The sequence below is a fragment of the Colius striatus genome, chromosome 9 (assembly GCF_028858725.1).
Source record: "Colius striatus isolate bColStr4 chromosome 9, bColStr4.1.hap1, whole genome shotgun sequence".
Classification (NCBI taxonomy): domain Eukaryota; kingdom Metazoa; phylum Chordata; class Aves; order Coliiformes; family Coliidae; genus Colius; species Colius striatus.
Genome location: NC_084767.1, coordinates 9,095,847 through 9,113,599, shown reverse-complemented (window position 1 = coordinate 9,113,599; position 17,753 = coordinate 9,095,847). Strand labels below are relative to the sequence as shown.

At 47.2% G+C, this 17,753-nt stretch overlaps 1 protein-coding gene across 1 annotated transcript in view; it reads left to right on the top strand.

Annotated features, from left to right (window-relative positions):
* The first annotated feature begins 254 nt into the window (after nt 1-254).
* LOC104556730 (rho GTPase-activating protein 7-like) overlaps nt 255-17,753 on the top strand; it is a 53,242-nt gene continuing 35,743 nt past the window's right edge. Inside the window, exon 1 of the mRNA XM_062002659.1 lies at nt 255-292. Within this exon, the coding sequence (XP_061858643.1) occupies nt 286-292 (7 nt within the window). The 5' untranslated portion in view covers nt 255-285. The remainder of the gene's footprint in view (nt 293-17,753) is intronic.

Genomic DNA, 17,753 nt, shown 5'->3' with positions numbered 1-17,753 from the left:
TTGCCAACTCGGTTGTAGATGCTGATGTGAGACGGCAGCTGGAACGGCTACTGTCCAACGCTGAGGGAAGGAGAAAAGAATCGGCGTGTCAGAGCGTTGCTGAGGGGCAAAGGGAGGCTGGAGGATCTGTGGCCAAGCTGCTCTTTCCCAGGGAGGATTCTCCACCCCATGCTGGGTGGGATCTCAGCCATCCTGCTTAAAGCTGAGCTGAGGAGGTTGGAGTTCAGGCAGGACTCGCTCACTTGCAGGGACACAGGACAGGGACACATTCAGCTCGCTCTCATCATGGAAGGTAGGAAGAAGTTTATTTTCCTTCCTTGATTATTCCATGTCTTTCATGTTATTAGCTATGAACAGAGTGTGAGCTGCTTTGGGGAAGGGAATGGCAGAGGTGTGGGTCTATCTGTTCTCCCCTGAGCTATGCTGCTTTGATTTGGACTCATTTCAACAGAAACCAGAAAGTTTTACAGTGATACATTTTATTTGGGCCTTAGATTAAATAAAAACACTAGAAAAAGGTGGTTATTAGAAATTTTTTTAATCTAATGCTTCAGCATTATCTGAGAGTCCCAGGGAGGGCATTAGTGGTGTACCAAGGTCAGTCTCTGGAGGGAAGCAGCATGGGCTCCAAGCTCAAGCCTCTCCCCTCTCAGCTTCCCAGGAGCAGCAGAGTCCTTTGTGATGTGCATCAATGAGGTGGTTTGCTTTGCTCTTCATCTCACAGGTGATTAGTGGTGAAATACCACATGCTAGCCAAGAAATGGAGAATTTAGTTTGTCATATGATAAAAAATCCCGTGTCTCACCATGAGTGTCAGCCCAGGGCAGGCAGGACAGTGGGAGAGGGCACTGGAGGGGTGGCCAGCACCCTCCGTGCTCACCACTGAAGCCTCATCCTTGCCTGTATGTGTGCACGAAGGGCAGGGGGAGGCTCTCCCATGGAGCCAGGAAAGCAGCAGCAGAGTTTTGTGCTGGGGAAACAATGATAGCCCTTGGGCATATGTCAGCATCAGAGAAGCCCCTCTGGACAACAGTGCCTCTTCCTGAAAAGCAATGGCAAAAGCCAAGAAGAACCCCTCTGGGGTGGATGCCCTGAGCCTGCAGCAGCAGCTGTCTCACCACGAGCTGAGGCAGTGAGGTCATGATGGGCTTTAGCACTCTGCAATGCTCCTGAGTCCTTCCCAGCCTCCCCAGAGCAGGAGGAGGGTTTTGGGTACAAGCTGAGCCTGTGTTTACTGTCTCAGCTGGCTTGAGCCAGGGTGCTCTCCTGCTTTGCTCCTGCTGGTGGGTACCCTCATGGTTCCCCTGGCCCACAGGAGCTGGTGCCCTGTGCAGGGCCAGTGCTGGCATTGCTCTGCCATCACCTGGGCCAGCCCCAGCTCCTGCCTTTGCCAAGGGCCTGCTTTGTAATGCTGAAAGCATCCAGCAGACATTGACGGATCTGTAGGAGGGTATGAAGTGTCTACATGTCGGGTGGTGCCTTTCATTTTATCACTCCACATAAAACATTTTGTGTCCTCTGGGCAGGAGGTGGAAGTGTTACAGTGAATGTTTGCGGCAAATGAATTAGTGTCATGTTGTCCCTTCCCAGCCACACTCCCCTGACAGACAGCCACTGGGCCCTGGCTGCCTGGCCTCACCAGCAGCTCCGCTCTCACATGGGCTTTGGCAGGACCACAGCTGGGAATAACACTGCATTTCTTGTCCTTTGCCTCTCTATAAAATAAATCAAGCTGAGTTTTCAACCCTCTATTTGCTGATGCTCTCCAGCCAAGTTCTGAGTCCATTTATTTCCCATTGCTCTGCGTCACCCTGGCGATGTGCCGAGCACAAGAGCTGAGAAGAAACACAATTAGTTTGCTACATGTGAGGCCAGAGCTGAGCATCCACCCATTGGTACACACAGGTCTGGAAGGTGGTGGAAAAGGTAGATTCTTTTAAAGCAGAAAATTACTCGTCTCTTGGAAATGAATAAGGGCACTCATCCTGTGGTGGGAGAGCTGTTGAGGGTCAGGGAGGCAGTTCTGGGAGCATTTTCATGTGAATTTCTCTTCTTTTTGGTACAAATTTGACATTCCAGCTTCTGAAGTCCACCATTTAGCAACACTTTCAGGTTTTTACTGTGATGCCTGACATCTGGCTGCTGGAGCCTGGGGACCACTTGTGGGTCTTAGCTTGGTTCAGTGATCTGGAGTAGGACTGGTGCTGGTCACCCTGGTTTCAACTCTCTGGGGCTGTGGCACTGCGGAGCTTGCTGCTGCTTCCATCTTCTTCCACAAACAGGGCAGGAATGGGGCATTTGTGGGGGATAGAGGTTTGTATTTGGGGCACAGCAGGTGGTCATGCAGAGGCCAGTGCTCATGTGCTGCAGAGCAGCTTCTTACTTTCCTTCCCAGCTCTGAACTCTCTAAGAATGAGGATCCTCTTGAAATCTGACCTTTTATTTCTCAGTTTTACTCCTCCTGTGTGGTAATTGTTCCTCCCTTTCTTTCACAAAGCAGCACAGTGATTAGGTGGTGTCCCTGACTCCTGCTTCATGGCCTTGCATGATGAGGACTTTGTTAGGCAAAGCCTATTGATTGACAGGGAATATGTCCCTGATGGTGGTGTGAAATAGACCAGAGTCTGTAAAAAAGGGATGAAATATTAAATAAACCTTGCCAAAGGATGGGAAGGAAGTAAAGGTGAATGATCAACAAGGTGACATGGTGCCGTGGCTGCTGCTCCAGCTACACACAGGCTGTTAGTGCCTTCAGCTTCTGGGAAATGTCAGCAGGGTCCCTTGGGCTTGTCAAACCCCAGCACTGGTTGCTGCTGGGGGATGTGGATTTGAAGCTGTGTCAAGCTTGTTTCCAACCCCATCTAGCTGCTGTGCCAGTGTGCAGCTGCAGCCGTGGCTGTGGAGGTGATGCCAGCAGAGCAGTTCCCTCCGTAGCTCTGTAGGATGGAAGGAGGATGGGCCTTTCCCACCTCGGGCTGGAAGATGAGAGCTGTCTGTGGAGATGGATTCACTGCTCCTTTCAGCAGCACAGCTTGGCCTAAGCAGGAACAGCCATCAGACTTGCCGTTACACACAGATAAGTCATTATGCACACAGAGGTGTCTGAAGAGGGTGTAATCAAGCAGCCAGCAGCCTGTGGCTGGTTGTCCAGGCGCTGAGGGGAAGAGCCGTGAAGCACAGCTTTCCTGGGCTCACGGGTAACTTGCCACTAGATGTCACAGCGTGCTCGGGTTTGCGGTGCAGGCCCAGGAGTGCCGCGGGTGCAGGAGACCGCCACCAACCCACCCACCCAGAGCGGGGGGGAAGCTGCTCCCTACGGTCCCTCTCTTGCAGTCAAGCAAAGAAATAGCATCTTTGTTCGTTTAGAGCGTTTTGGAAACGTTATTAGCTGTCATATGTCATTCAGCAGTCTGAGAGACTGAGGGGGGACTAGAGGGCTTCTCCTGCTGCCAGCGGCGGGGGTGACCCCGATGGGAGCCCTCCCAGCAGGTACCCAGTGGCCCTTCTCCCCCTGCAGCAAACAGCAAAGTCTTGTTAGCTCTGGTTAATTTAGCAGGAGCACACTACGTGTGTTTCAAAAGCTCTCCAGGGAGCATGTTTTGTCATCGGTCCCCTTCATGCCAGTTTGAGGCAAATGAAGGCCAGAGCTCCATGGAACAGAGACAGGCAACTTCTAGAAAGAGGCCAGTGCAGGGCTACCAAGATGATCAGGGGACTGGAACATCTTTCTTATGAGGAAAGGCTGTGGGACCTGGGGCTGTTTAGCCTGGAAAAGAGGAGACTGAGGGAGGACCTCATCAACACTTGTAAATCCTAAAGGGTGAGTGTCAGGAGAAGGGGGTGACACTTTTCTGTACTGTCCAGTGACAGGACTGGGGTAATGGGCATAAGCTGAGACACAAAAAGTTCCACTTAAACACAAGGAGAGACTCCTTTGGTGCTGAGGTGAGGGAGCCCTGGCACAGGCTGCCCAGGGAGGGTGTGGAGGCTCCTTCTCAGGAGGTTTCCAGACCTCCCTGGATATGTTCCGGTGCCCCCTGAGCGAGGGGAACCTGCGTTAGCAGGGGATTGACCTGGATGAGCTCTGCAGGGCCCTTCCAACCCCCACCATTCTGTGATTTTAGGAGAGCTTGTGCAGCTCTCTGGTACTGACCTCTGCCTAAACCACAGCCAACAGCTATTTATAGGCTCACAGGAAACTGTGTGGGACCCTGAGCTTCCTTTCTCATCTAAGCCAGAGCTTTAATCAGCTCGGCAGCTCAGGGATTGTAGATTTTGTGTGCTGCTTCACTGAACATTGCGCTGAGCACCAGGAGGGTGTGTATGGGGTCAGATTTGGGCAGCCTGGTGATGAGAGGCAAGTCATCTTCTAAAGTTGCTATAGTTTCATAAAAATAGAATATATTGTTTAAAAGATTTGAGGTAGAGTGTGATGCATTTCCCAAGCAGATAAATGAATGACAGCTACACCAGCACATGAAGATGCTCTCGTAGGGTGTAAGAGTTTTTCCAAAGCGTCCCTAATTTAACCAAAACATTACTAAAAAGCTTGTAGTTTTCAAAAGTTGTCCACAATGAGAACTCACTTTGACCCTCCATGCCCTTCAGTCCATAGCAGATCTGCTCTTGCAGTCACCACTGAGGCTGTAGACCCTGTGTTTCTCACCAGAGCAGCGTAGTGGAGGGCTGAATCTGTTCAATGACTGCTTTAAGTGATTAGGCTAATTACAGAAGCTGGAGAGTTGTTTAAAACAGATGGAAGGGGAAATTGCAGGGATTTTCTTTGAGCTGCTTCCAAACTGATAGGGCATTTAACAAAGAAGAACTTGGAGAAATGTAAATTACAGCTTGTGACCCCAATGCCAGCCTGTGCTGCACACACAGGAGCATGTTCCCTCTGCAGCACACACCATGGATGGGCTACAGCTGCAAACCACGTGCTACTCTCCATTTTCACCACATAAACCTCTGACCAACAGCACATTGTCGTTTTGCTTTGTCTGGGGTTGCCTCCTGTGTGCCCCCTCCAATGGCACAAGTCCAGAAGATGTCCAAATCTTGTGTAGTCATAGTGCCTGTGCTATAGAATTAGGAGGCTCCCAAAGTACTGTGCTGCTTTCTCCTTAGAGACTTGAGCCACCCTACCATTCCCATCCACCTGCAATAGCCAGCACAGCAACAGGTGCTTTGAGCAGAGCAGAGGAAGGGTTTTCTGATCAGAGGCCACCCCTCAGTGCTGGGAGTTCAAGTCTAGTTTCAGCTCTATGGGGAAATTATGTGGCCTCATGGAGTTTCTGAAAAGCATTGCTTCCCTGCTTCAGTGGGGATGAGTGGGTGGGTGCTCTGGATACCTGCAGGGAGGAGAAAAGGTACATAAGCACCAAGAAAGCCAGAAAAGCTTCTCTGGGCTCTCCTGCCTGAGTGTCTTGAGGCTGAGTGAGGTCCTTGTGGTGCATCTTCTTGGTGTTTCCTAGGGGCTGGGTGAGCTGTGAGGAGGTGCCTGCTGTTGTCAAACAGGTTTACTGCTGTAGGATGGTGCTGGGATGTGGAACAGCAACTCTTGGGGTAAAAAAAACCCAAAAATCACCCCAACACCTGAAAAAAATGAACATCAATCTAATTTTCTGCAGGTACCACCAATCTCAGATGAATTCTGCAGCACAACCAAGCTGCTGCAAGGCCCTCACACTGGTATGTTTGATACATACTAGTGCGTACATCAAAGTGACTTGCAGGCCCTTAGGGCAGTGCAGGTAAGGGCTGGGCTGGGAGGCAGGTGCCCCCAGTGCTCTGCAGGAGGAACATGTGGGCAGAGACACGCAGGGCCCTGAGCTTCATTTCACTTTAGGTATCTTTATTTTCACTCTTGTGGCGTTGTCACCCTCAGATGTGTCAGCATTTGATTTACACCTGCGAAAGAGCTGAATCCAGAGCTTGGTAATTAAAACTGCCCAAGGAAAGCCTGGGGCATGTTGAAGAGCGGTGTGGTGAGCAGGGCTCCAGAGCAGCTGCCAGGAGGAGGGTGGTGGAAGAAGGCCTGTCATTGAGGGCTGCTGGGTGGCTAACTCACTGTCCCAGACACTCGAACAGAGGCTTCAGCATTGCTTCTCTCCTTTCCTAAGGCTATGTGAATGCTCTTCAAACGAAGTGTGTTAGCTTCTCCTCCTCCTGAAGTCAGAACCTGACTTTTCCCCATTTATCCTGCTCCAGTGTCATCTGGATTCACACAGACCTGTGCTGTTTTCCCTGTGGCTAGGTGCCGTGCCCCTGAAGCTGTGATCTAGTGCCAGGACAGTCTGAGCTCTCTGGTTGTAAGCTGCCTCTTCAGTTTGTTTCAAGCTCTGCCTTCAGTGCTGACCAACTTTTTAACATCTTAATGCACTGTGCCAGAGCCTTTGCATAACATAATCCCTGGTGTGGGGTGTCTATGAGGGGAGCCCTGCCCTCTGAGGAGAGAAGCCAGAGCTGGGCACTGGCCGCCTTTGCAGCTGAGGAAGCACCAGTGATGCTCCCAGAGACAGAGAGTCTTCAGCTGGGAACAACCCCCAAAATGATCCTATGCTCAGTGAAAGTGCCCAGAAGAGTTACCTGCCCAATATCTACCTTAACTCAACATCGGCCCAGTTGAGTCAGTGGCTGTTTCCCCTTTAATTTCAGAGCTCTGGGGTTGTTCCTCCACGACCCGCTGACCATTCTCCAGGATTCCTCTGCACAGTCAGTCATGGCAGTGAGCTGGCACGAGGAGGGTATGCTGGGCCTGAATAGGAAGGACCTGGACTGAAATCCCAAGCCTGCTGAGCATTTAAAGATGAGCAGTGCACACTCTGTAGCGTGAGCCCACGTGCAATCCCAAGGTACAGGCTCCAGCCCGTGGTTTGTCCTGGAGTGGCCGCAGCAGTTGGCACAGGAGTGATCTTCTGTTGCCAGGAGAAGAGAGCACACGATGTTCAGGGAGGAGAGGTCAGGTCTCTTCCTGTTTAGATATTTTCTGAGCATTTTAGTGGAAAAATGACTGAGGGGATCATCCAGGAAACAGGAAATACTGCACTAGTATAAATACCATTTTGACAGCTGAAATGAGAGACAACTGGTTGTCAGGTAGGGCTGGTAAGTACACTGCTGGGCCAACAGCCCCTGCTGAAGCTCAGCAGCTAAGGGCACGTTGTCAGGGCCACTCACAGGGATGTAGCTACTCTGCAGTCACTGCTAGTGCTGTGCCAGCTTGAATGGCAGAGCCGAGTCACTGGGTCTCCGTGCCAGGGGTCAGTAAGATGTGTCCTTCAAGTGGGGCACTCTTGGTACTCCCAGCAGCAGATACTGAAAACTCTGACATTAAAACCAACAGTTTTATGGGGTATAAATTAGTAGCAGACTTTCCAGTGCCAGGTTACCTGTGTGATGACATTAGCTGTTTATATCTAATGTTAGCCCTGCTCATGACTCTTTCTCCCCTTCAGCAAATCATTGAACCTCTCCAAGCCCCTTTCTAGCCATATGTTAAATTGATATAATGCTGCTTTTATGTCTGTGCAATTACCCAATTACTCCTGCATCTGATTGCAAGTAATAAGCCCTTAGGGCTATGATTCCCTTTTGCCCATTGATTTGCTGTGTGACCTTGCATGCAACCTTAAAATATACTTCTAATATTCAAAGGAATCTTAACTTATGCTCATGATCACTCTATCCAGACTCCTACTCCATAACAAACCTTCCAAGCAGAGTTTCTTGGTTATTTATTGTGAAATTTAAAGGTAGAAGCTAACCTCTTCTGAAATACAAAAGAGATCTGAGAGACAAAGTTCCATCGGAATTCACCTCAAGCAAGTTTCAATGGAGCTTGAAGAGTCTGAGAAACGTAGATACTTCTGAAAATGTCACTCTGGCTGTGCCTCCAGGGTCTGACATTACACTGACACCTGAATTACTAAGGCAAGTTCCCTTTGCTGGTCCAACTTGATTCCTGTGGAGTTTGCAAAGCATTAAGTATGCACATATTTAATGTCTGCTGATGCTGGAGGGGTTGGACGCCTCAAAGTGAAAACTAGAGTGCATTTCAATGTCTTCCTCCAAGCTCATTTCAACCCCAAGCCAAGTTATAACAGCTTCCTCCAGCTCCTGGGGGGCCATTATGGAGGGGCTGTCTGGTGCTGCTTGCTTGCTTATTATTGGGGAGATGAGCTATTGAATCAAGGAGGAGTGGTGTCTGAAGAGAGGTCTTCTGGAAGAATGAGTGGCCAAGGGAGAAGAGTGGGTAGAGCTTGTCCTGCCACCAGGATTGGTGTCTGTGATGATACAAGGTTTTGGAGAGTGCATATTTTTCTCTTGCCCATGTTTTTGTGAAGATCAGCTGTGGTTTTCTTTTAGCTTTGTTGGAAGTTTGCTGTGAGGTAACACTGATGAGAAGTAAATCTGTTTTCTGCCAGAGCTTGTACCTCATTTTTTTGTGTGTGTATGTTAATTGAAAGTAAAGGAGGCTTGGCAAAGCGGCTCCATGGTATGGGCTGACCCTGGGACCATTCTGGCAGTGAGAAAACACAAATTATCCTTTCCTAAAAATGGGGTTTTGCAACCTCACTCTTCAGGAGCAGTTTTCTCTGCAGTAATGGAAGCCTGGGCAACATTGGCAGCCAAGGGCTGAACTTTTGTTCTGCTTCATACTCAGCAATGCAGCCAGGAGGTGAATTGCTGAGAAACCATATACCAAGTAGAGTAAGTGAGGGCTGCAGAGTCTGGCTGCTTCTCATGCCAACCCAATGAAAGGCCATGGGCTGGAAGACAAGAGGCTGAAGTGGCACTTGAGGGACTACAGCAGGATTTCATCCCCAGTCAGTGTTGCTCTCCTTACCTCTATTACAAGGGATTTAAATTACCAAATATCTGTGCCTCTATTAATGCATTAATGTTGTGAGCAGGCAGTGTCAGTGCACCTGTAAACAGGAGCTCTGCTGTGCAAGGTATTTAGTTGAATCTGTAAAGTGCTTCATACTCCTTGCCCATGAAACAACATAGAAACAAACATGTGTGGTGTGCAATGTCTACAAATACTCTGGCTTCTACATAGCAGCCTTCGAACCACTGAGACAGTTACACAACATCAGCCAAGACAAGGGCAGTGATAGAGACTTGAATGGTTTAAAAAAGTAAAGCTACCAGAGCTCAGCTATGCTCTGCTTATTTTCTTTGAATCTGCTTCCTTCTCATTGCTTTTTTTATACTGAGACATAAATAATGTCAAATTCCTGATCACCCATGGGTCTGAAATTCAGCTGTAACAAGGACTTCTGCCAACTTTTACAAAAGAATTTTGCTAACATGAAAGAAAAATAGCTCATACATAATAAACACTCCTCCTGACCCATGTTATCCTTTTGCATTTAAGGTCAAACATCTCTGAAAGGAAAGAAAAAAAAGAGGAAAAAAGATAAAGAGGATGCAGAGAGTCAGCTGCAACAACCCAAGCCTCTGTGTGAAGGTCCTCCCATCAGAGTTTTCATTTTCAGACAGTCCACAGCCGCCACTACATTTTTTCCTTGGCCTGGGGATGTAAATCCTGGGCTGGTAGTGCTTTTCTTTACACTGGTGTAAATCTAGTTTGGAGCTGAAACCTTTACTTGACCATGCACACACTTTATCCCCAGGATCTCAGCAGGACAGTATGTGGTATCAAATTAACCAAGGGTGTAAATCTCTGAAGGACTTCTGCCCAGTTGTGTGAATTTGACTTCAGGCGACCTCTGAGCAGTTCCTCTGGGCTTTGGCTGGTACAACACAGTCCCAGTTTGGTTTAGTACACTCTGCTGTACCCACCATGGAAGTTCTAGCCAAAACCAGCTATTTGGTAATAAACTGATAATTTTGAAGTTCTTCCAGTTTTCTTTCAGTGAAACATCTCTGTCCTACCAGAGGAAACATCTGCAGGTTTGATAGTCAACTTCTTCTAAACTGATGATGTATTTTGGCTGTTTAAAGTAGATGTTTGTTTTGCAGATAATGAGTCGAATACTTATCTCTTCCTTACAATAACTCGTTTCTCCAAGTCCATACCCTCATGATTCAAGGAAGACTAGTGAATATATAAGATTTGGTGGAAGCATGCTGGGGTCCATAGAATGGATATTAACCATTTTACCCATCATTGAATGAGGTATTATCCTACAGTGGCCAATTTCAAATTCTACTGAGAGTTAAGCAAAGATGCTAAAAGTGCACTTGAGAGAGGACTGTCTAGTTTAGAAGACTGGCAACAGGAAAGAGGTTTTGCTGCCCTGAGGTCTGTGTGCTGGATCGAAGTGTGGCCAGGCTAAGGAGGCCAGGCTACCTTCTCCCTGCCACCCTTGGAGGTGTTTTTGCCCTTGAGAATTACAGAATCACAGAATCTGAAGTGTTGGAAGGGACCTTGAAAACTCATCCAGTGCAACCCCCCTGCCAGAACAGAACCACCTAGAGCAGGTCACACAGGAACTCATCCAGCTGGGTTTGAATATCTCCAGAGAAGGAGACTCCACAGCCCATCTGGGCAGCCCCTTCCAGTGCTCCATCACCTCAACAGGGAAGACATTTTCCCTCGTGTTTCTTTGGAACCTCTTGTGTTCCAGCTTGTACCTGTTGTCCTTTGTCCTACCATTAGACATCACTGAGAAGGATCCTCAAGCCTGGTGCTTCTGGGCTTTCTCCACCCACCCTGTCCCCAGAGGAGTAGGCTGCCCTTTGATGCTCACTGCCATGTTGACAAAAGAGCTGAATTCCTCTTGCTACTTGAAATAAACTTTCAAAGCCCTTGACCTTCCTGAGCTGGAGGAATATGTTTAGAGATTATTTAATTCCATTTGTCTTCCTGAGCGTGTGAGAGACATGGCAGCGTGGTTAAGGGAAGGGGAGCCAGGGAGCAGTGTGACCAGCCCATTTCCACATCATAGATAAGACACTGAGGAATGCCATGTGTTTTGCAGCCTGCTGCCATTCTGCAGTTTCTCCTTTATATAAGCAGTATGCTAGGAGAAAAAGGAAATAGGTCATCTTTTGTATTATGTTATCTCTGCTTGCAATGTTTTCCAGGACACTGATGCTCGCACTTCTAGAAAAAGAGTATCAGGAGATAATTCTGCAGCAGCTCTTTTCTAGTGTTCCACCATCTAACCTAGTCTTTAGAGGGTGCATCTGAAGCTAGAGTGGCCAGATGAAGCTTATCAGGTCAGGGTAGCCAGAAGAAACGAAGCTGATCAGAGGAGGAAAGAGGCAAAACGCAAGGAAGGGAGGTTACTGGCATTCCTAAATTAAAGTGTATAGCTTTATGTAAAGGCCTTAGGAGCTGGAAGAAGCTCTTTAAGACAGAATCCACCTTTGCTCTGAGGCTGTAGCGCTAAGAGGTCTCCTGGGTATCATCACCAGGTACTTGTGATAATGTCCCCATTTCCAGGCCTTTCAGCACAAGCAGCTGTGGCAGTAGAGGAATTACTAAAGGTAGCTGACTGAGGATAATGGATAGTAGGATGAAATTGAGAGGAAAAACTTAATTGGAATTAACTAGCTGAGAAAAGCCTCTTGATCTGTCAGTGAAATTGCCTCCCAAGAGCAATGGTATAGTCCCAACCATGTGGACATTTAAAGGCAGTCTAATGTCTATGATTCCCTGAGTTAACGGGAGTACCTCAATAATTGGAACTGACACAAAGATTTATCTTCTTTGATTGACTAGCTTTCACAGAGGCTCATCTCTTTGTGGTACTGCACAGAGCTGTCAGGGCAGCTGTTTGCACTTAAACTGCCAGAAGCTGACAATATGTATCCATTTCAGCTCTTCAAATGTGTTCTTTGAAAAACACTTAAATCACTGGAATAGACAGTGCTAATCAGTCTGCAGGAAAACAGAGCATCCTTACCTGGGGCTCACTGCTATAAATCTTCTGCTGCCCATGCTCAGTTATCATACAGCAGTAGAAAGCCATTTAGGTGCATTACTGCCAAATGCCCAATCAACCTGAAAAATTGGGCTGATTTTGGCCAAGACAATAAAAGGAAAAGGTGTTTTGCCAAAAGTATGAAAACAAATGGTTGGTGTTTCAGCAGAAGCTCCCATTTACAATAGAGAAGGGTTAATCCCACTAAGGTGATGGAAATGATCTCCCCAGCTGGCTTCAGGAAAGACAGCAGCTGGCAGCAAGCTGTCCCTACAGGGCGAGGTTTGCAGGAAGGTTTTGTGTTTAGCACTGCCCATTTAGCTGGCGGCTGACCCCATGCAGTGGCAGCACAGCTCCTCTCTCCCTCTGCCTGCTCTGCTTAAGCAGAGCTCTTCAGAACAACACCTTCCCCCCCATGTTTTGGTCCTTTTTACAGCATGCAGACAAGAACTGAGATGCCTCATTCCCTAAGGTTGAGCACGACACTGGAAATGAGAATTTCCTAAAACACAAGCTTTCGAGCTAATTAGTAAATGAGATGTATGAGATACACCTGAATGTATCAGATTGTAAACAGAGAGACGAATCAACTGATACTTCATGTTTGGAAGGTTGTAGGAGGAGTGACTCACAGAATCATAGAATGGTTGGGGTTGGAAGGGACCTCTAGACATCACCCAGTCCAACTCCCCTGCTAAAGCAGGTTCCCCTTGATCAGGGGGCACAGGAAGATGTCCAGATGGGTTTTGAAAATGTGCAGAGAAGGAAACTCCACACTGTCCTTGGGCAGGTTAACTTCTCAGCGTGGAGACTTGGCCTCCAAGCAAGCATACATTGCTATGGAAAGAAGTTGGGCAATCTCAGCCTAGAGGGAGGGAAGGCAGAGCAGGAGGGCTGCTCAGTCTCCTGCATGTCTCCTTTGAGCAAGTCACTTCATTTCTGGCTTCTCCATTTGCCAGTCACTGTCCTTCAGTGTCTGCCCCACCTGCAACAAGGAAGCTTGATGCTCTCTCTGAAACACATCCAGCTAGTTGAAGTTTTGCTCTCCCATTATACCTTTAAGGTGGCTAGTGGGTAGATGTGAGTGTCTTGACCCTTTTTCAGGCTCTTCTCTGGGCTGCAGCTGCTGCCTGCCTGGGGTCCTACATGGGAGGTGATCCCACAGAGAGATGTGGGTGCCAAGGGGAGCTGCAGATTCAGGAGAGAGCAGGCTGGCAGTGCTTCTACCCAGCAGGCTGAGAAGCTCCCTGGCCAGTGTGCCTTGGCTCTGTGGACATCACTCACCTTCCTGTACCAGCTACCACCAGCTCACCAGTGCCTCTGGGTTCTGAAAGGTACTAAGCTCCTCTCTATTTCAAAGCATTTCTTTTCCCAACATTTCAAGGTCTTGAGATGTGGAGAGCCCATTTGCCTTTCTGTGTGATCAGTTGTTCTGTTATTCCTCTGCCAGTCACTATCTAAATGAGACCTAGTTAGGGAAAGGAATGTAAATGAAATATGCTGATGTTTTGCCTGGAATGTTGTCAGGCATAGCACTGTGACTACAATATTCTGATTTACGTTTGAAGAGTGAATGGTTTTAAAGGCTTTTGCATCTCATTGGTGTGTTCTTTTTCAAACTACTGTATCTTCTGCTGTGAGAGGGTTGGGTTAAAAATATCTGTACAGAGAGAAAAAGATGAAAGCTTAAAGTGAAAATTAAGGAAGGAGTTGATAAAAATGGTTCTTTAAAGATTAGAAAAAGGGAAGAGGTTAAAAATACACTTTGAGACATCTGGGCTTTGTGCAATATCTGTACAGCTAGAGTAAATGAATACAAAAAGGAATTTTACACAGATGTTTGCTTCTGTATGTGGGCTCTTGGGTTATTAGTAAATCCCTTTCTCAGAAGAAAACAACCCCTTCAGTCCAGAGTGCTCCCATTGAACCAGCTGGACATGGACTGGGAGGGTCTAACAGAGAGCCCTTTAGGTGATGGACATGGACCAGATCCAGATGGTGATGGCCACTAAAGTGTCTCAGAAAAAGAAGCTGTTGTAAGAAGGCCCTGCTGCCATTTCAAACACCCCGCGGTGGGTGCAGCAAGCAGCCTCTGTATTTGCTCTCCACTTGCCTCAGAGGGTTTTGCTTCTGGCCCACCATTCCCAGGCTGGTTTCCCACACCTGCTCTCCTTCAAAAAGTCCTTGAAGAATGTGGGCCTGAAACCACCAGCCCATGTTACAATCCTGCCACTTCCCACGTTGGGCAAGAGTGCAAATAAATATATAAATACTGGTTACAGACTCATTCAGTCTTTAAGAAACCCAGCTAGTCTGCTTGGCTGTTAACAGCATCAGCCCTGAATTGCACGTCTGGACTAGACACAGTGCAGAGATGAATTTCTTTTAACTTGTTCCAGAGTAACTCACCATTTAATTTAACAGAGCAGTTCCTTGTTCTCCTATTCTGGAATGATGGATTGTGAAATGCACTCCTTCAAATTAATCCAGGCGCTTGATTTCTGTCAGCAGAGCAATCTCTCTCAGTGGTATGCTAAGTATGCTTTTAAAAGGTATGGTGAATATGAATGATATGCACTTGGTTGATGATTTAAGTGTTTGCACTTTCCAAACATTGCAGAAAAAACAAATATGGCTTAGCTGCATTTTTTTTATAGCCTTTCAGAAGTGATCATTCAAATAACATCACGAGGACTTAAATGGATTTCTAAATTTGATAGTACAAGCGAGGGCAACTCCTCTCTCATCAGAGCACCATCAAGTTGCAGTGGGGCTGAGCAAAGCTTATAGTATTTCTGATTGCAGGGCTTCCATAGATCATCCAGAAAGATTTCTATTGGAGCCATTAATGGTAAAATATTTCATGTGGGTGCTGTCACTGCTCATCCTGGCTTGATGGTGGGAGGGAGTGGTGCCCTGCTTTGTTTGGTTTTGGTTTTTTTCTTTTGCTGCTTTTACTTCTGAAAGATGAAGTGGGGAGTTTCTGGAGAGGAGAAAAAAGAAAGTGTATGAATACTTTGTATTCCTACACTGTCTCCCTTATAAGAACTGCAAAAAGCTCTGGTGAAGGTGAGTGGGTGATTTTGATGTAAACCAACTCATCAGCCCAGACACACCCTCACCCTGTGTTATGATAGGGAAGGTCTATCTGAGTGGCACAACTAGAAACTGCACAGCATTCCCTGGGTCTGGCTGGAACCTGACAGCAGTAGCTATTCTTAAATGTGGGAAGGCGAGTCAGATAGTGAAATACATGGCACTGCTTTTTAGGCAAAGGGAAATGCCACAAAACCTTTAGCAACACATAGAGTGCACCAAACACTTATTTAGTCATTCATTCTTGGCTGGTTTACACCATCAGAAAATGGCACATCTGACAAGAGACCTTGGCTGACCCTCCACTTTCTGTGTAGGGGCAACATGTTGGAAAGGCCATTTGGAGTCAGGCAGCCTGAATCCTTTTACTTCACCACTAGTGGCAGCCATAGAAGTAGCCATTGTAGTGGTAGCCATTGTCTTCTCTGCAAAATAGATTTAGATCTTACTGAGAAACATATAAATGGCTTGTATTCTCCAAAGCATTGGGCCAAAATGTATTGCAGAAAGTGAGAAGCCCAGCTTTTCTTCAGGGCACAACTTATAAGGTAATTGCATGTGCTGACATCCTACCATTGACAGGGTAATGTACACCTTTTCTTGATCTTTCTAAAGCCTGTTACTTATGGAATGCATTCTTGACCAGTTACCTTGCCCAGGTAGCTAATGTCTACCTTATACCTTCCAAATCTAACTTTGCACCAGCCGGTGACATTTGGCTCAAGTAATTTTGTGGCTATTTGGCAAGCAGAGGAAATGGCACACGTATTTTCTACTGTTCTGACTTAGCCTCCTTTGTCTGCCTCAGTGCTTATAAAAGAAGGCAGAGAATGGAAGTCTGCTTCATGCTTCTTGCCAGCCCTCTCTCAGGACAGCACATACTGTAGTGACCTGCCAACTCCACATCCCATAATAGCCTGCACAGACAAGCTATCTAAGGAAAAACTGTTTGGCTCAATAAGGTAGGAGTTGTGTTGTGCCTGGATACAAACAGGAATGCACCCAGCCTCCCACTGTAAGCAGGTTGGCACCAAGCTTTACTTGAGTCTTAGGCAAGGATTAGGTACTGTTGAAATCTGCAATGAGTTAAAGCTAATCAAGGGCTTCAGACCTGAAGTGCTTTTGTTAATGAGTCTTAGTGGTTTGGGTGGTCTAATGTCAGTATTTCTTTTTTTGAATGTCTTAATAGACAACCTTCTTCAAATTCTAAATGTGTGAAATGTTCTTCTTTTGAGTTTTGAAAGTCTGTTACAGCAAAATAGTTCAATAACCAACCCAAAGGCTCTTGGGTCTTAAACCCAAGCTTTACTGGCCTTGCTGTGTTTCCAGAACAGAAGCTGGTCATAAAACTGGTTTGCAGTAATGCCTGGATAGAAGATGCCATTTATACCTGTCACAAGGTAGTGGAGGTGGTCAAGTGGAGATGTTATGGAAGATGCATCTGTGTATCTTAAATATGTATTAAACTGAAGTCCAACTGGGCTGTTGTCATCACACTGCTGTGTGATAAGGTCATTGGCTCAGTTAGTCTCCAGACCCAGACTTACAGCTTGTCTTAGAATCAGCTTTCAGAATAGCTGCTGTCAGCTCCTCTGGGAAAGGAGCTGGGAGAGGCTGAAGGACTGTAACAGAGATCAGAGAACCAAAACGGGCTGTTTATATCTTCGCTAGTGGGTTTGGATTCTTTCTTGTCCTCTGAAAAGGCAAATCACGACCAAAGCAGGGTTAAGGCTTGGTGTCTCAGACACTTGTACTGTGAGTCCCCAGCTTGTCTCACAAAGGACGTTTTGCTTGGCTGCCAAGAGCCTCTGAGACGCTTGCCAGGGGCTTCGCAGAAGCCGGTGTGAGTCGCAGGCCACTCCATAAGCTGCTGCAGCTCTGTGCTCGCTTCGGGCCAGCCAGCTCGGGTACTCTTGACGTTTCTGGATGTCTCCTAAGCATGCGACGCTGACAGAAATGCTGTTTAAATATTTGTGAGTTATTTAAAAGCAGTGCGTCAAATAAGCGGCCTGGTGACGCCTGACAGATCCCTGGCTGGGGCCAGCGCCTCGGCGCAGAGGGAAGAGGTCAGCACGAGTTATGTACACAACCGAATCTCTGACGAGAGACATGCTGGATCCATAAAAACACGGAGCAAAACTAATCCCCCGTTGGAAAGCACCCAAAGCCCATGGGGCTGCAAGGTGAGGGATGGTGCTGGGTAGCCAGCAGCCTGGCTGGAGGGATGCCCGCATGCAGGCTTTGGCGTGCCCTGGTGCTTGGTAACTGGGGGAGTGTGGCTGTGAGAGCACAAATGCTCTCTGGATACCTATACTGGGACTGCCAGACATCTTTGCCCAGTTTTGAGATATTTAGGCTGTCTTAATGATTCCCCTGTTTGGTGCCCATCTGGATATTTAGGAAACTCAATGTTAGGAAGCTCAAGGGAATGAATTTGCAATCCGACCTGATTAAGGTGCTTTGGTGGTTTCTTCCCGATATAATTAGATGGAGCACCTTAGGTCAGGACAGGTGGGTGCTGGACAGAAAGAAAATGGGATTCCTGTGAGAGATGTGAGTGCTGGTTATCATCTACTGTGTTTTTAATATTCATAAAGTGTTTTAAAAGCCATTTCCATATGTTGAAGTATGCTTCCTTCTTTCAAGAAACAATTACCATGTAGTGATTAAAATAAGCTACGAGGCATTGCTGAGATCCATTATAGTCTGTTCAAGAGCCTCCTGTAACATTTGAATCTAGTTTTTATGTTGCCTTTA